We start from the raw sequence: 19,694 nt of genomic DNA, 5'->3' as shown, positions 1-19,694 counted from the left end.
ATTAACCACAGATAATAGTTTTCTCTTGCTCTTTCCTAACAGAAACATATTTCTTAAATAAATAGATGAAAACATGTTTAAGGTCCTTTGCCTACATTTCTGGCATAAAGCATATTCTTAGAAAAGATTTTATGTTTTCATTTATTTTGACTCAGTAGATTTTTAAATCATTACACTTAAAAATATCTTCCAATGACCCATTTGCTGGGATCAGGCTGCATGTAGAAGGTAATCTAGCCAAATGGAAGCTGGGTGCAGGGCTGGCTCAGCTGGGTTGCTCTGAACTCAGCCTGGCTTCCTACATGGAAAAGTCTCTAGGCCAAGAACTGTCACAGTAGCTGGCTCTGCATGTGCTACATTAGACCATAGGTCATAGGAACTATGTTTTCAGAGACAAGGTCTCACTCTGTCACCTAAGCTGGAGGGCTGTGGCGTGATCACGGCTCACTAGAGCTCAACCTCCTGGGTTCAAACCATCCTCCCTTTTCAGTCTCCTGAGTAGCTGGGACTACAGGCATGCACCACCATGCCTAGCTAATTAAAAAAAAATTTTTTTTTTAGAAACAAGACCTCCCTGTGTTGCCCAAGCTGCTCTTGAACTCCTGGTCTCAAGAGATCCTCCCCCCTTGGCTTCCCAAAGTGTTGGGATTACAGGCATGAGCCACCACCCCTGACCAGGAACATTTCCTTGAAGGGACTGAGAACTCTGCCCACCAGCACCCCAAAATGCAAGTAAGACTGAATGATATTGTAATTAACCTCTCAATATTAATTAAAGATATCTCTGCCTTCTACTAAAGGGGGCATCCAATGTCTTGGCTCATTGGAGAGGCAACTTCCTGTCAGCCACATGACATGTGTGTTCTTCAGGTGCTTGCAATAATTTTTTTTAAAACTCTGCAACTAAATTTTGTACAGATAGAGTCAACTTTATCTTTCCTATGTTGTTGAAATCTAGATTTTTTTCCTTTCATTGGAATTTGACCTTTCTGTTCTTCAGAGAGCCCATGAAAACTACTTTTAATTTTATTATCCAAGTTTTAACCTAGCACAAAGCAAATAATGTTTACTTTAGAAACTGATATCCAACATGAGCTCATTAAATAGAAAAGTAAGGATTTATTCTATTGCAGCCATCATGCTAGATTATTTATTTCGTTTTCTAGGAAAGTAAAACAAATCAGAACGTGAAGTCATTCATACCTGATTCAGTGACAAATGAGACTGAAGAGCTGATAGGTCCATAGCCATGAGGATTTTGTGCTTGCACTTTAAAATAATACCTGAAGTTGGAAGAAAATATATTTTGAAAGAGACATGTATTTGATTTCTGTGTAACAAAACAGACTCCCAAACTACTGAACAGCTGAACCATGACAGGATTTGAGTTCTACTTTTTACAAATGCACACAGCACTAGTGATTCTTCATGTCTTTTTCTGAACTTTCTCAGTTTTGAATAAATTCTCTAAACAATACAATTAACATAGCAGAGACACATGGCTAATGGCAATAGAAGGGACATATTAGAACACAGGTTGCTTGCTGAGCATGCATTCCTTTGCATCAGGACCATCCCTGCTCTGCGCAGGCTCTCCTGAGCTCATCCCTGGTGAGACGCTCCTCTAGCCCTGCTCTCGCTCAGGTTTAAGACTCCGGTCTCCGCTTCAGTCCCACAGCCTAAGAGAGAGAGGGTGGTGGAGCAAAACACTACAAAGCAAAATTCAAATTATAACCTAATTATATCCCTGGAGTCCATGTAGAAGAGCGGGATGTTTGCTCCAGCAACCATGCAACTTATGGTTGACAGAGAGAGGATGAACCTGGCTGGAGGCTGCCTCCTCAGTGAAGCTAACATGACAATGGTGTCTTGGGTGCATTGAGAAACGCTGTGGTTGGCTTTGGAGCTGGGAAGGGACCACCTTAAAAGTCACTGAGTTATGAGCTTCTGTGCCTCAAGGAAAGACAAACAAGTCCAAGAAGGGGAAGGGGGAAAGATCTGGAGAGAGAGGCTTTTCTGTAGGGCTAAACTTTGTCTTGGAACAGAGAATGTGCTGGAAAGCACGCTGCCTGAGTCAACTAGCTCATCTGGAGGGAGACTGAATCTCGAAGCATCTTATTTGCATTCTTACAAGCAAGAGAAAAAGAATGGTGGTTAGAGAAGTAATAAAGACCAACACCACACTTGTGTCCCACTATATCTTAATCTTTGTGCTTTCCTCACCTCTTGATTCTAGATATTTTATGTGCTCTTTTAGTGCTTAGCTACTTACAGATGAAGAGAGAGGTAAAGAATCCTGGTGGCTCTGTCATTTTAGAGAGCTCGTAAGGGACCTCTTCTCTGGCTTTTGGCCAGTAAGAATGTCACACTTAAATGTTACAAAATTCTTTATTTGATTAAGTCAGGCACACAGATTCCATGTACTAATTAAAATGCACATTTTTAAAAAGCGAATTATTCCTATTCAGAGAGCAAAGGGTTATTAGGCCTATTGCACCAACAGCCTTGGCCTCAAGCCTTCTGAGCTGCTGGATCACCAAGGCAGTATCTGGCCTCAGAACAGAGATACTTTACTTTGAGTTTGATTAAACAGAAAGCAAAGAAAAGCCATTGGGTAAAATTAGTCTTCCTAAGCCATTTGCGTCTTATTTAGGAGTATTCTTTTTTATTGCAATTTAAATAAAAAGATATGCACAATTAAGAACATATGAGTTTCCAAATCTCAATTCACTCAGCAGCTCATGTTTTCCCAGTTACACGTACTTTTATGCAGTGGTTGTGGAGTTATTTAAGGCAAAACTCTGCAGGCAGTTTGAGCAGTGGGTTTGGCATACATTTGCAGTCCTGGGCAAACTTTACAGATACTTTTTTTGAAAAGGAAATTAAAACATAAGGAAGGATGCATACTCAGGGGCTCCACGGGACACTTCTGCTGAGTAGTCAACCCCACGGAGGGAAGTGCCTCTATGCCATCAAGGAGGTGGCAGAAGGGTGACTGATGGGCTGAGAACCACTATTCAGATGGATCTGTTTGTATCGATTTTGTTTTGACACTGAAACCTAAATATTCTCCAAATCCACCTTCCCTGTTGACACAATGATCCTAGGCCTCCGGAAACTCACATGTGGCCATTCCAAAGACATACTCCCATTAGAACCTCACCTAAGCTACCAAAGTAAATTTAAATATGCTGAGCTGAAAAACAATATGAAATTATGCAAAAAGTAGAATTCCATTTTTAAAACCCACATGAAACTTTTTCGATGGGCTAAAGTATACATTTCATACGCTGAATAGTCTCTGCCTCAGCCAAGTAACAAAAGCAATCCATGCCTTGCCTTCTTATATAAGCTTCTGGCACCTTCTTTTGGACAGCGTCAATCGTAACAAATCTGTGTGTTTTAAGTATGGATTTAAAATATGCAGACTCCGAAGAGTTCTTTGGGACTCTGTCTGGTGACTAAGGTAGACAATGCTCACTTAAAGTCAAAAGCAAGATCCAATTGTAAATAACCAAAGCTCACTTTTATGCCCTGGCCCATCTTTTGGGTAGACTGACTTCTGGTCTCCCCTGGATTGACTCAGAAGCTGGTTTCTCAAGACAGCCCCCATGAGAACTGAGATGACCAAAGTGAGTTCCCCAGAGATGATCTGCATTCCAGTGACACAGGGGGAAATGAGTGTCCTTACATCACACTTGCACTTTCCTAGATCTAAAATTTAGCAGCTGCTCAGAAAGGTTTTGAGGAAATGCAGGAGGAGCTGCCAGCGTCTCTACCAGAAGAGCACATAAGCAGGTGGGCACCTCAGGAGAGGGAGATTAGCAGCTGCTGCTCCTCCTCTGCCTCAAGGCGCTGAGTGTGTGTGGGGCCAACCCAAGGGTCCCTGGCACTGTCTGTCCCACCTCTCCTCACCCTTCCTGCAAATCTGCCTCCTTTGTTTCCTAGGACACACACTTCTTCGAGGCATCCTCTCTGCTGGGAGCGCAGGCTTCTCTGCAGGATAACTGATTCTTATGGTTCAAATTTTACTTTCCCAGAGAACCTCGTCTGACTCCCCTCTCTATCCCCAAGCTCACAAAGAAAAAAATCCCCCCATTATATACTCTCAAAGCATGATGTACTTCTCCCTCACAACACCCACCCGGGGAGGTTTATATTTATGTTGTTTTTTTAAAAATCTGCCTCTTCTACCAGACTGTAAGCTCCTTGAGGGCAGGGCCATGTGTATTTTCCCCAGCCCAGCCCAGATGTTCCACCTCACACTCAGGAAGTGTGTAGTAAGGACTGACTGAATGAGCCATGCACACTCATGTTGAAAGAACGAGTAAACCATCGCCCTACATAACCCTCCTGACATGACTCAAAACTCAACATTAGTCTGGCAGCAGAAGTTGTGGAAATAACGCTGGACTCGGCGAGTCAAGAGGCTGTGATTCAGATTCTATTGTAAGTAGCTCTGTGGCAAGGCATCTGGAAGGCCTCTCGGCTTTTTGATACTGAGGCTGTGCTGCAAAAGCATTGTCACTCTGCACACGCCAAAAAAAAAAAAAAAGACATTGACTCCATTTTCTCTAATTTCGTTGGTTTTGTTTTCTCTAATTGATTAAAAAATTAATTTGACATTACTATTAGGGAAAAGTTAAAAAAAGAAAGTGCTTTCTCAGTTTCTTGGTTTACTATTTGCTTTTAATTTGCCAAACCCCAAAATTCTTAACAATTTATGAAAGCTCAGCTCAAGCGGGACCAAATGGCACATTAAAATGTCTTGAGGAAAATTCACAGCTCATTCAGTAGCGTTTCAGCGCCCACAGCTAGTGTCCAGATTCTACACCCTTTACCACATGCCTATCTAATGAGGGCCATTTTGTTCCAACCTCCTCCATGTTCCTCGGCCTGTGTAGAAAATGAGAGGCCTTGGGTGCACCCTCACCTCACTTCGAGCTCTTTGCTAAGCAAATATGGTGGCTCCCCACAACAGCAGTCTGCTGGACCCATTTGTACCAGCTTGTGAGAGCCAGTCATTAAGTATTCAGGAAGTCTGCAAGCCCATGGTAGCTTAAAATTGGCCAAAATGGGAGTATTTATACCATAGAAATTGGCAAATGGTATCAACCAGGGAATTTTCTTCCCAGAGAGCCAGTTTACCAGCACAGCACTCTTGACCATCAAGTGCTTGGTGCTTTCCCATGCTCACTCACCCGGGAGCTTTCTGGGGGTCATTACCACCAAAACAAGATGGCATAAAAGGGTAATGAACAGTCAATTTCTTTGTGCCCCTGGGAACCAGTTTTGCCAATTTCACACCAAGGGCCATAAACTCTGGCTTCCAAAATGATTCTCTGGCCAGCCACACCTAGTTTATGAAGACATGCTTATAACCTCTACAAATGTGTAAAATGCATCTTTCTTGAATGATGTGAACTTCTACATCACAGAGTTTGGGAACCAGTTCATGAAAGTGTTTAGTGATTGCGGCTCCATTTTTACATATGAAGGTTATGATGCCTAGTGTCACAATATTGGGACTAAAAATGGACCAATTCTTTCAACACAGATAACAACTTTTCTTTCCCTAATGGCAGGTAGTGTTTAGGTAAACAGGGAGGAAAATATAAGCACAATAGCCTAACAATGACAATACATACAGTCATTTCTTCTAAGAAACTTATAGGACATATGGTGAGCACACACTGACATTCTATTAGAACCAAACAGGGTATTCAAAGAAATCACAAAAACATTTTGATTCCTCCCTTCATTTCCAACCAAAGCAAATCGTGACCATCCACACGGGTCTCATCTTTTCTAAATGACGGACACATCATACCTCGTGTTGGGCTTCAGGTTCTCAATGGGCAAGTGAGTTACTGATGAAGCTTGAGTGGACCACTTGTTCCTGATGAAGTCTTCATAGGATGCACTGTAAACCAAGTAACCTGAAAATGGAAACAGGAAAGAGCCCAATGGACACCAAGGAACCAAGTCACACACAAGATGTAACCCACTGAGGACAGGAGTGAGGCAAAGCTGCAGATGCAGCTCCATGTGGGAACTACAGGAAGGAGGGAATGCGGCACCGTGGGACAGGATGGGATGTAACGCTGGTACCTTCTGCTGAATCCAGATGGGGATGACAAAACTAAGACACTTCCTGATGACCTGCTGGCCCCTTATTTCTCTTGCTCATTCCCCAGCCTTCCCCATCGCCTCAGAACTAATCACGTCTCATCTTGATCACACAGAGAAAAACAAAAGCAGAAGAAAAAAGCAGTGCCCTCCACACATGTATTTAAGGACTTCCTGGTAAGATAGTACACCATTGCCGTGCACAGGAAACGAAGAATGTTGCTGGTGGATGCTGTGCGTGTGTGTGGGGCTAAGAGACCCCACACACTCAGGGGTCCCATGCCCACTTGGTGAAGGCTGTCCTGCGATTTCTCATTGCTCAGTATCTGTGCTGCCCTTGCCCTCACTGTCTAATCACAGCAGTGAGGCAGCTCTTCTTTCTATTGTCCAACCTGCTCTGTCTTATTGCTAATAACAGACCTCAGCGGGTGCATCCTTGGCCCTGACACCTGCCCAGCCTTTACAGCTGTCCCAGGAGGCAAAGTAAAGTTCATCCCACAGCTCAGTGCATCCCATATCCTAGGTCTCTTATGTGTACACAGAAGGAGAAAACATTTGTCAAGCACTTCTTTTGAGCCAAACATTATGCCAACTAGGTACTCTCAATTGAATTTGACTTTGATTAATCCTCATGATCCTAGTATGTAGGTATTGCCTTCCTCATTTTGACACATGAGGAAACTGAGTCTTAGCAATAGGTTAAATGTCTAAGTTCACAAGTATTGATTCATTCAACAAATATTTGTTGTGCAACTACTATTTGCCAAACATTATACTAAGTGCTGGAGATAAAGTAGTGACCAGGAGTTCATGAAGCAGCTAGGTGCACTGGGAAACAGAATTACACAGCTGAGTTGAGTGCTCTGCAGGACCAGTCCACGATGCTGTGAGAGGGTGTGTAGCGGGAGCTGGCCCATAAAGGAGGACATAAAGAGCTTCCCTGGGGTCACAGAAAAGGAGTTGACATCTGAAGGATAAGAAGCAGATAAGCTGTGTGGTAGGAGGTGGGACGGATTCCAGGTAGTGGGAATCCTGGGCAAGACACTGAAGAGGGAGGACCCAGGAGAAGGCAGTGTGGCTGGAAACCATAAGTGGCAGGAATGGGTGGCATGAGCTGAAGCTGAAGCAGCACAGATGGGAAAACCAGGCAGCACCCTTGGGCCACGCTAGGCTTTTGCTTTTCGTTCTAAAAGAAAGGGAAAGACAGTTAAGACATTAAACCTATACAATGAGGTCTGCATATTCAACACATCTCTCCTGTGCAGAATGCCAAATGGATTGGGTGTGGGAGTGCAGACGTGGATGGGACAGTCTAGTTAGACAGCTCTTACAGTAACCAGGTGAGAGATGGCAATAGCTTAGATGAGCACGGCACCTAATGGAGAGAAATAGATGGGTTCAAGAGGAATCCAGATGGCAACATTGACCAGATTTAATGATGAGTTGAATATAGAAGTGAGATAGAAGGAGACTTGAAGATGCTTCTAAGGCTTCAGGCTTGAGCAAATGTGTGGAAAGTGGGACAGTTCTCTGAATTGGGAAACACAGATGAGGGCCAGATTTGGGAATGGGAAGGATGGGAAGGATCGTTAGTCTGATTTTTTTTTTTTTTTTTTTTTTGGCTGGAGTGCAGTGGCGCTATCTCGGCTCACTGCAAGCTCTGCCTCCAGGGTTCACACCATTCTCCTGCCTCAGCCTCCTGAGTAGCTGGGACTACAGGCATCCACCACCACGCCCAGCTAATTTTTTTGTATGTTTAGTAAAGGCGGGGTTTCATCATGTTAGCCAGGATGAGTCTAATTTTTTATACACCAAGTCTGAGATGCTCTGGAGACATTCCAGTGATGACATCAAATGATTTTATGATTTGCATCTGATTTTACTATTTGGGGCTCAGAGGAGAGGATCGCCTGGCCTTGAGATATAAATCAATGACTCATTTCTGAGATGAATTAAAACCATGTGCATGAGCAAGAGGAAAAGAGGCCCCAGGACCAAGCCTTGAGAAATTCCACCACTGAATGTTGTACAAGCCGGCAAGGAGATGAAGAGGTTGAGAGAGATCACACAAGTTAAGAAGAAGGAAAAGATCAATAACATCGAATGCACCTAAGAGGTGCACATGATTTTATTTAGCACCCTATGATCACTGATTAGTGTCACACAACTAACAAATGGGCAAGCTGGGCCTGGAAGCCAGGTGAACTGGACCCTGGAGCCCTCCCCACACTGTTCCCTGGAGGAGAGTCATTGAACTTAGGAAGAGTTGCTGCCCTCCCCACGGCATTTCCCCTCTGGCACAGTGTCGTCAAGCCCTGCATGCTTCCACTGGTGCTGCACACAATGGCCCACCCCAGAGGGGACGGAGGTCACACGTGCGCCATGGAAACCTGGCTTCCAATGGAGTTGGCAAAGCTTAGACTCTTGCACCTCTGGCTTCCATCAGAACCCTGCGGTTCCCATGTAAGGCACTGGTTTCTCGGCTGATCCTGTGTTTGGGTTTTGAGGGCTTTGGGGTTTTGATAAGGTGCTTGCTGGGCACAGCATAACTCCTGATCTCTCTGTTGTTCTCATCAAAACCAGTCCTGAAAGTGACTGATAAGCTGGTCCTGGAAAACTAAGAGGTCATCACATTGGTGATTTCCTACAGAATCACTCCTAATAAAGTAATAACTTCATTCATCACGAGAGATTTGGGAAAGCAAACAGGTTGCAGGCAGGAATTCCAGGAGTTTCACACTGTTTGGGCACCCCCTCATTACACATTGACTTGACTGCTTGTGAAAGAAAGAATGGCAGGTGAAAATGAGCAGAGCATACAACATCCATGTAGCCAGCAGGATTCAACTGCAGGGCCCGATAATGTGATGCTTCGTTTAAGTTTAGGATGTATCCACTTGGCTTCGTTGTTCTGCAGGTGAAAGAGCCGGTGTTTGGTTCACTAATGGATGACGAGCTGCAGCTATTCTCTCTCTGAGCCTTGTGGAGTCTGTTGTTTTCCCCCACACCACAGGGTGTCATGTGCTGCAGTGTTGCACAGTAATCAGCTTGACAGGAGTTGGCACGGCTCTGTATTGGGAGTGCCCTATAAACACCTCATCCATATTATTTATGCCAGTGTCGTGAGTACTCATGATTAGGGCTCTGAGGTTGCGTTTCGGATGAGGTGCAGGGTGGGGCATGTGAGGACGCTAAGGCTCTGGGGAGCTTTGAATGGCTTGGAATGCCCAGGCATGGGTATTTCAGAAGCCCGACCTCTACAGGACAATACAGAAATCACAGAAATTACGTCTCAGAGACATTTGTTGGGAGTTCTCTGAAAGCTCCTTCTTCACTGCAAGAACCCTTGAGGCATGTTTAGTGGGGCCAATACACTCTCATTCTGCAGCCAATGTTTCTTAGAAGCCCCTTGAATCAGGGCGCAGTCATATATTTATGTTAAGTAATATCTGTTATGCAAGAGGTCAAAAGCTAAACAGCTTAAAGGTTTTAAATTATTTTTTCTGTATGCTTTCTTGCTTGCTTTTAAAAATTACCATTCACAAGGGGAGCGATAGCATTAGGAGATACACCTAATGCTAAATGACAAGTTAATGGATGCAGCACACTAACATGGCACATGGATACACATGTAACAAACCTGCACATTGTGCACATGTACCCTAAAACTTAAAGTACAATAAAAATAAATAAATAAAAAATAAAAATTACCATTCACAGAAGTGTGTTCAATTAATAAAAAGATTTTCTGGCTGTTTGATTACAAGCTTGCCTCCTTCCATTGATTGATTTGCATTCTATTCGGAACACCATAGACTTCACAGCGGTCCATGTAGCACCTACCCAAGACTGCACTTTTACTTCCGCTAAAGACTCGAACTCCTTAATCCTACACCCTCCCTGCACCCCAGGCCCTTCAGTCTCACCTGGCAGGACACCCAGAAGCCTTCTTTTCTGTGTCCCTTATTCTAGTCTAGCTTTTGAGCTGCTGTACAAATTCCACAAGGGAAGATGCTCTTTGGATATTCTTGGACACATTTTTTCATTGTAAGATATAATAGTGGGAACATCAAGACAAGCACTAGAAATTTTGAATTGTGCGAAGTGCACTAGCACAATAATGGCAGAGAATGTCAAACTCTGACCTCTAATGCGACTGCTACCTCCCAGTCAGAGACACACACAGCCACAGCCATACTTCTTCCTCTTACACAGCTCAGAGGCCCAGAAAAAAACATTTGCAACTATTCACAGAAAATATCAATTCTCTTTCCATAAGAACTTAAATTTCAAGATGTATCTTCAAATATGTCCTTGGCAGAGTGAATTCAAACATCTCAGAGGCCAAGGAGGCTCAAGATCCTTGGGCATTTTTTCATCACCTCCAATTCCCACATAAGGAACTGAGAAGCACCCAGATTTGTCTGGAAGCACCCAGCAGATGTGAAAGGAGAGAAAAAGGCAGAGGCACAAGCCCAGGGCTGACTCCAACAAGGGACAGCTGTGTGGCCCAGTGGGAGCTTATGGTCATGCTCACTGCAGGATCTGATCCTGAAAGGGGCTAGCTGGACCCCCTGGCCATTTGCAAGATTACAGGATGTTAGAGATGTATGCATATGGGGAAATCAAAGCCCAGAAAGATGAAGTACTGAGCTCAAGATCATGCAAATCAATCTGGCAAGAGGATTTAGGACTTCTGACTTCCATCCAGTACTCCTTACCCTACCCCATGAGGCTTCCATTGTTGCCTATATTTCATCCAGTTGAAGGAAGACATCTACCCATCATCCCATTCATCCATCCAACCCATCCAACCCACTCATCCATGCATGCACCCATCCACTCATCTATCATTCTTTATTGTCCACATTTCCCACCTACAGATCATGGGAACTCTGATATCTGCTTAGGACACACCTGTGACCACATCTCCTGGGGTGGCTTTGTCCCAGTCCACAATGACAAATGAGTGGCAGCCTTCCACGGCCACCACGGTGATGTTGCGGGGAGCATGCTGGGGAGGCAGGTCACTCTTTTTCAGGTCATTGGGGATTATTTCATCCAGGCTGTCCACTTGGAAGTGATCCAGTGCATCAGTCAGAGAGCACGGGGCCGATGGGTCTTTATTTAGGTACGTCACGTAAGGAGCTGGAAAAGAACAGAGATATCCAATTGGATTGCTGGAGGCTTTTTCTGGAGGCAGAAACATAGCATCTGCTCCACAGAGTCAGACCCACCATTCAGTCTCTTCCTGCTGGACGGAGGCTCCATCAGCCTTGATACCAAGCTCAGAAACACACCCCCAGCTCTCCTTAATGGATCCATGTGTTTGTGTCTTTCAATCCGGTAATTCCAAAAGATCCTATTGCCCCATCGACATCAATGACTATGCCCTCAAAGTGGTTTTGAGAGGTCATGAAACTATAATTAAATGTAATATAAGCCTGCAGCTCGCTGCCATTCCTGTGCCCCACATTTGGAAAAGGGTGAGTCAGGCCCACCCAACACTTTACTAGCATTCTCTCAACACAGTTCATTTCCTTGACTATCTTGGGATCAGGAAAAAATGTATACTGATCAAGATATGCAGCCTTTAGCTTCAGCCCTGGGTGGCCTTCCCTAGAGCTTCATAAACCCCCACAGCAATCTGGAGCATCTGTGCATAAGGCCGGGCCTGAACTGCTGTCTACAACATTACTGCTCAGTATAACAGTAGCTACTCACGTTTACAGATGGCTGAAGATTTTTCTACATACATTATTTCAGGGGATACAAGGTCCTGGGAGTAAGGCAGGATATGAACCGATGGCCTCATGTTACCATCTCGCCTGCCAACGCTGAAAGTGCCCACTATGTAAGGATCAGACAGGAGGCTGTCACCCTCAGCCCTTAACTCTTTCTATTATATCCCACTGAATTAGAAATGCCAAGGACTTGGGATTGGGGCTTTATACATGCAAAACTCTCAAGTGATCTCCAGTAACAATGTCTAGCAATTTCTGAAGATTCCACTGTATCTTTTGGTGCTAGGTTGTCATTCTCAGTGGCTATTTGGACTGAACGCAGTTTTTAGCTTCTCTATTTGACTTTTGGGCAAATAATGAAACTAAGGCAGAAGTCAAGAAGTTCTTTTTAACTAATAAGAACAAAGATACAGAGTCCCTGGGACACAGCTAAGGCAATGTTTTCCAAAAATTTGTCTGAAGCTAGGCCTTTAGAACTCGTCCACGGGTCTTATCAGGAAGTTTGGGGAGTGGGCTCCTATGCTTTGGAGAGTTGTAGACTTATGAAAAGAGCCAGACAATAGTAAGCCTTTAGCGTTTCGAGGAGTTCTGTGGGACAGCTAATAATAGCACAGAAAGCATTTCAATTCCCGTCATGGAACTGCCGGGAGAGAAGTCAGCGCATGTGGTAAACGCAGCCTGGCAGCTGCATGCCAGAGACCCGTGTTAGTGTCTGCCTCAGGAACGCCACCTCAAATTAATATTCTTGTTCTTCAAGTATGTGTGGTTTAGACACTCAGTCACTACATCTTGGCTAGCAAGAGCTGTTCTCTGCTCATGGCAGAAAAGTTGTTTTGGAAGCAGAAAAGTGTGATATTAGTTTAAGCTGTTGCTTGTCTCCACTTAGTAATCTATTAATCCAGCTGTCTCATTAATGAGGTTCATTAAGGGCATGGGAAAAGAAGACTTGCAAGACTTAATGCAGTTTAGTTTCACAGAATTTCCTGTTGAAACTGTTTTAATTACTGAGAAAGAAGAGTAAAATGAATTTCTAGATCCCAAATCCTTGAAGCTAATGAAAGTGATAGGAAATAATGAAAGACAAAAGCTTCCTCTCCATGACATTATAGGCACTAGTGGCTCAATTCAGTAAGTGGCTAACCTTTTAGGAAGAATTTAACAAACAGTACACACACAAGGCCCAGTGGTAAGTCTTGTCGTAGAAAAACTGGCTACAATAAAAACACTCGTGTTCCCTGGTCCAGATGGTTTTTAAGTGTTTCTTACTCTTAGTCTATGCAAGGCAGCCTCTCTCAGCTCTTCTCTGTTGGACACCAAATCCTCCCCTCTTCTGATTTTGGCAGAAAGCAAAATAATACATATCTACATAAGACTGACTCACTCAATTATCCCCAGTGGAAACTTCATTCTGGGAAAACTCAAAATGCACTGCCTTGGCCAGGCCAAAAGATTAGTAATGCTCTTCTTCAAAGACCAAAAGTTAAAAACTCATGTTTCTCTGATTAAGGACGTTATATTTACCAACAAATCGTTTCCTTCCAGCCAGATCAAATTCTTCTTCAGGAAAGGAACTGATGGCGCCTTCTTCTGGGATCACCCTCGGTGTGGTAGCAGTGGTCGAAGGCTCAGTGGTGGTTGGTGGCCTTGACGTCTCAAATTCATAATCTGAAATGATATAAAGGCTCTGTAATTGGGCACCGCCAGAAAAGGGGCACTGTCAGAAAAGGGGCACTGTCTATAGTCAAATGATACCTTCTTACATTCAACCGTAGGCTGAAACCCAGACACACATGCACACACACATACACACACACACACCCTAAAATAAATGCTACGCCCGAACGTAATTTGTTTCTACTAAAATACTGTTTCTTCCCATTTCTGTCCCTGCAGAAAAGAAGCTGCAGACAGAAGAGAGAACGGGCAAAAAGAAACACATATGACCAGAAAAATGGGGTTTTAGACTCAGAGCTGGAGAGAACCTTAGAATCCATCTATTGTAGCACTGTAGCTCATGGCACTGGCCCAAAGCCATGCTCTACCTGCATAATGTTCCCTTTTAGAGAATAAAAGGTAACATCAAAAAATAAACTTGAAGTTTTTTCTTAAAAATTTTTTTTTGGCCAGGCGTGGTGGCTCACGCCTGTAATCCCAGCACTTTGGGAGGCCGAGGCGGGTGGATCACAAGTTCAGGAGATCAAGACCATCCTGGCCAACATGGTGAAAGCCCATCTCCACTAAAAATACAAAAATTAGCTGGGCGTGGTGGTGCACAGCTGTAGTCCCAGCTACTCGGGAGGCTGAGGCAAAAGAATCACTTGAACCCACGAGGCGGAGGTTGCCATGAGCCAAGATCACGCCACCGCACTCCAGCCTGGCAACAGAGCAAGACTCCATCTCAAAAAAAAAAAAAAAATTATTTTTTTTTTCCGTGTATGAACTTTTTCCAGGCATGGGGGGTGGGATTAATCCTGCCAAGACAACTAATCCTTTAACATTTGAAGAAGAAAATAAAACTGCTCCTTTTTCAAACTGTTCAAAGATAAGAAAGATGCTTAATATTTTCAAAGGTGCTAAAAAAAAATCTTCATTTGCTTTCTAACATCTGCTGTTTTTCTTTTAAGTCAGTTTTTGTTTGAAAACCTTGGGATTAAACCACTACATCGAGCTTTATTATGAATAAATAACACACCAAAGGTGACATTGTTTGCACAGTTGTGATTTAAGACAATTAGAGCTATGAATAATTGCAGAAAAGGTGGACCTCAAAAGTGAAAATCCTAAGCCCTGGTGTCAAAGGACGGCACTGGGTGTGGACAAGATTCCTTTAATTACTTCTTCAACTGCAGAGGCAACTTCCAAATCACACAAAACAATCACAAGGTCCTAAGTGTAATAATACCATTAGTTACCACTTATTGAATGACTCTCCCAGATGCTGTCCAAGGCACTTTGTATTCTTAATCTTAAAAAAAAAAAAGTGTTTTTTTGTTTGAAATGGGGTGTTGCTCTCTCACCCAGACTGGAGTGCAGTGAGTGGTGCCATCATAGCTCGAACTCCTGGGCTCAAAACGATCCACCTGTCTCAGCCTCTCAAGTAGCTGGAACTACAGGTGTGTGCTCCCATATCTGGCTAATTTTTTAATATTTGTAGAGATAGGGTCTTGCTATGTTGCCCAGGCTGCTTTTGAACTCCTGGGCTCAAGTGATTCTCCCTCCTTGACCTCTCAAAGTGTTAGGATTACAGGCTTGAGCCACTGCGGCCGGCCTATGTTCCTAATCTTACAAACTTACCCTTGAAAAGATTCTATGATAAGAAATCAACAGATCTAAGCATCACATATTTTATGTAATTAGAAAACGAGAGAAAAGAAAGGAATAAGAAAGAGAGGAGCCAAGTAAGGAAGTTGGACTTGGTTAAACAAGTAAGTTTTATAAATGAAGGTTGAAGGGGAGCCCAGATGGATAACTCCAGAATTCCTTGGGCCCAAGGAAGGTTGGGAGGGAGGGAACGGGGAGCACAGGCACCAGGTGGGAAGCTGCATCTGCGTGTTAAGCACACTGTTTTTATTAGATCAAATATGCATTTGGGGGTGACATGGAAGCATGGGGTACAACCACCCTTCCCTAAGCCAGCCCTCGGCATTGCCACCGGCCCAAAGCTCTAAAAGAAACTTCCATCAAGATCATCCACTCAATAGTTACAATCAGATCCTTTGATTAGGAAAGAAAGTATGCAAATAATTTTTCAAAAGCCAGTTTGTACCTTCATCATATATAACGTAGGCCTCTTCTGTGGGTACTGCAGTGTCGGTCTCCAAGCCTGAGAACTCATCTAGTGAGGACAGAGAAAAGGACCAGTCATCCAGCACTCCTTCTCCACGGTTCTCTCAGAAGCAGGCCCCAGAGCGTGACAATTCATTCACCTCAATCAGGTCATGAAAACAAGTCCCCAAGGCCAGAGTCTCCACAACTTTTTCAGGAGGAAAATCATCGAAGCACCGAAATGGAACCCAGACTTCTTCTCCTTTGGGCCCAGGAAAGGGTGATACAAATACCCGCCCCATTAGGAGCAAACACCCCACTCCACGTTCCCAGACTCCTCAGCACCACCAAGCTCTCTCTCACCTCCCTCCCACCACCTCAGCCCACTCGCCCGCATGCCTGCAGGGCTCTGATGCTGAGGGAAGGCCTCTGGCCCCTCATGCCACAGCAGGCGCTCTCAGGAAGCAGTCACGAGAGACAGAAGACAGTGCGCGGTTGGTGCTCAGGATGGTGACAAAAAGCCCCTGTGAACATGTGAACTCCCCTGTTCATCAGTCTTCATTCCTCCACCTCCTCCATCTTGCTTCTGGAATATTCTAGAAGCAGGGTAATTTCCTACCTCTTCTACATCCCAACTTGGCAAACTCTACCAATGAGCATTCCCTGTGCTTCTCCACTTCCTACTGACTTCCCACCCTCTCTCACCGACTCAGGAGATAAATCAGATTTCTTAATTTGCATAGGAAATTTGGAAAAATACGCCAATCATTGCAAATTTCTCTTTACAGATTGGGCCGTACTAACCAATAGATCTATTTTGACTACAGAATTATACTTTAAATGTAACATAAAATTTCAGATGTGATTTTTGGAAAAGCCAGGAAACCCTGGTTAGAAGAACTATTAAAATTACCATAATGACTAAACTGATATTATGAGCATAAGTAACATGTGAGTGATTTAAGAAAGGTGAGTGATTTAAGCATAAAAGGCATCTTCACCTCCATTATCAGGGCAGTTTAAGCAGAAGTCTTTTGGAAAAGATGTGATGGAATCGATTATACTATTTCTCTACTTGGGAGATATAGATGTAGCTGTAAAAAGGAGAACATCTCACTGTAGCTGATAAAATCTTGAGGCAAAAGGTTTTATAGCTAAAAAAAAAAAAAAAATTGTAAGGAATTCCTTTCCTCCCTTTGACCTGAAGCCCACAGCAATTATATAGAACTCTCTAAACTTAATGTACCCTCAAAAGGGGGCAAGGTGGGGAAAACAGGAAGAAGTGACTAGTGGGTGGTTTCCCAGATGTCTTCTGTGTATCAGCCACTTTTATGCATATATAATTTCACAACAAACTCTTGAGATACATTGAGCTTATAAATACCCACTTCCCAGCTGATATGGTTTGGCTGTATCCCCACCCAAATCTCACCTTAAATTATAATCCCCATGATACCCACATGTCCAGGGAGGCATCTGGTGGAAAGTGATTGGATTATGGGGGCAGTTTCCCCCATGCTGTTCTCATGATAGTGAGTAAATTCTCATGAGATCTGATGGTTTTATAAATGGTAGTTTTTCCTGCACACTTGCTCTCTCGTTCTCGCTCTCTCTCTTTCTCTGTCTTGCCTGCCACCATGTAAGATGTGCCTGCTTCCCCTTCTGCCATGATTGTAAGTTTCCTGAGGTCTCCCCAGCCATTTAGAACTGTGAGTCAATTAAACCTCTTTCCTTTATAAATTATCCAGTCTCAGGTAGTATCTCTATAGCAGTATGAAAACGGACTAATACATCAGCCAAGGACACCAAGGCTCTGGGAGGATTTACAGCATGCCTGAGACATGCAGATGGTAAAAGACAGCAAAAAGAGAATGTGAACTTCAAGTACTCTGGCTCCAAGGACTACTTACTTTATACTACATAAAACTGCCTCCACTTCTTAAAAGTTGAACTAACCAATAAAATTATTTGTAAATGTGAAGATGCTCTATTAGAATCACCATTCCACAGTGTAATTAAGGGGAAATTGAAGTAGAAGGTATATACATTCCTATGTCATTATTCTACCAGCCTTTTTTAGCCTAGTTTGAATGACATGAATATTACATTGTAAAAACAAACTCCACCCACAAAGGGCAATGGCAACCTTGAGTGGTCTGTCTAGCCCTCCTGGGATCACAGTAAGAAGCCCCCAGCTCCTATTCCGAGGCCCAAGAGATGGCCCTTGAGGCAATGACTCTGGTGTGTGCTGATGCAGCCAATGAATGTTAAGCAGAGAGAAGCTGTAAATTATCCATCTGTTTAGGGGTGGAATTGCCATTTCATGAAAAACTATTAAACACAAACTTTCCTTTGGTCATTCCAATGTCAATATGCCTGGGATCCAAGACAAATTACTTCTGAGCTTGTTCAAATCAGTTTTCAGGTTCACACCCTGTAAAGTTTGGGATTATCTTGCCATTGTTTCCTGGCCTACCATTTTCTTTCCCTTGTCAATTTAACCTTTAGGAATATCGTCTTGCTTTTCCTCATTATCAGTTCAGTGTCATTTCTTTTCATTATTGTTTTTCGCCAGATAAAAAATAAATACATTGTAAGGTTTTTGCATCCCAGAGTGAACAAGAAAAGGGAAAAGTATATCATTTCCTTCATGGACTCTGGTGTTATGGGTAACTCCTTGAGGTGCTGAAATACTCCAGTGCATGCAGCAGGCCACAGAAATGATGCTTTTACTGCCAAATGAGTTCACTTCCTGAGATGAGTGACAGTTAAGTCCTCTGGCATTAAGTAAACAATCTACTGGGTGATTCTGGTGTTCTTTTTCTTAAGACCAAATGAACATAGGCATAATTTTTCTAAAATAGAACCATCCTGGCTCCAAGTAAAAATAACTTCCAGATATAATGAAATATATTTACAATTTAAAAAAAAAGTTGACCACCTTACTTTGGCCCACCTGAATGTCATTTTAAACCATTCAGAACTATGTAAAACTGGATAATTTACAAGTCAACTCAGCATCAATGTGAAAAGCTTCAGCCTCTTCACATAAACATAGTTGCCAGCCATCAACCATAGTTGTGTTGTTGATTATCTTCAGTAGTTTATCCAGTAGCCATGAAAAAAATAAGTGAAAAATGTCACCAAAGAAGTAAGGCCTTTGCTCCAGAGATATTAAAAATATTTTTAAAAATTATTCTCAGTAGAAGTTTAGAGACAGAAGGTAAATGACAGCCATTTGAAACTCAGGGATATTTGCACATTGTACAGTTGGTACAGCTCAAATGAATTTTTGAATTTCTCAGTATTTTCTATCTGAAGACCCAGCTATGGTGGGGAAGATCTGTTTTCCATAATGATTGATGTTTTTCTGCAACCTCTAACAAGGTCATGCTACAAATTCTTGAAGATGTTCATCTGGCTCATCACATTCCGTATACACCATCTATTATCAGATTTGCTGTAGATACAGAACCTGAAAAAAAAAGAGCACTGGCTTTTAGGACATGGAAAATACCTATACCTTAAGGTCTTGCTTGAATATCCAAAGGTACATACTTAGGTACCACAAGGAATTAGAGATGAAGCAGAAGACATTGTCTCAACTGCAAGGAGTTTATTATCCAATAGAGAAGTCAGATCAAGCAGAACAAAACCAAACCAACAAAACAAATGTTCAAGGCAGCATTATTCACAATAACCAAAAAGTGGAAATAACCCAAATGACTACTGACTGATGAATGGAAAAAATGCTGTATATCCATACAATTGAATTAAAAAAAAGGAAGTACTGATGTATTCTATAATGTGAATGAATCTTGAAAACAATTATGGTAAGTGAAAGAAGCCAGACCCAAAAAGCCACATATGACATGATTCCATTTATACAAAATGTACCAAATAGGTAAATCCATATAGAGAGAAAGTACGTTAGTGGTTTCCATGGGTTGGGAGGAGGGAGGAATGAGGGTTGACTGCTAATGAGTATGGAGTTTCTCCTGGGGTGATGAAAATATTATGGAATCTAATAGTGGTGATCATTGCACAACTGTAAAT

The 19,694-nt window shown here is 42.9% G+C and overlaps 1 protein-coding gene across 2 annotated transcripts in view; it reads right to left on the bottom strand.

Moving 5' to 3' along the window:
* FNDC1 (fibronectin type III domain containing 1) overlaps positions 1–19,694 on the bottom strand; it is a 102,062-nt gene that overhangs the window by 9,327 nt on the left and 73,041 nt on the right. For both annotated transcript variants that reach the window (XM_030803979.1, XM_030803984.1), the window contains 5 exons: positions 15,640–15,708; positions 13,395–13,538; positions 11,047–11,277; positions 5,831–5,939; positions 1,204–1,283 (listed from right to left, as the gene is read on the bottom strand). In XM_030803979.1, the coding sequence (XP_030659839.1) occupies positions 1,204–1,283; positions 5,831–5,939; positions 11,047–11,277; positions 13,395–13,538; positions 15,640–15,708 (633 nt within the window). The remainder of the gene's footprint in view (positions 1–1,203; positions 1,284–5,830; positions 5,940–11,046; positions 11,278–13,394; positions 13,539–15,639; positions 15,709–19,694) is intronic.

Source organism: Nomascus leucogenys, chromosome 3, assembly GCF_006542625.1.
Source record: "Nomascus leucogenys isolate Asia chromosome 3, Asia_NLE_v1, whole genome shotgun sequence".
Lineage (NCBI taxonomy): Eukaryota > Metazoa > Chordata > Mammalia > Primates > Hylobatidae > Nomascus > Nomascus leucogenys.
Note: the sequence above shows the minus strand (reverse complement) of the source record. Positions and strands in the feature narration are given on the sequence as shown.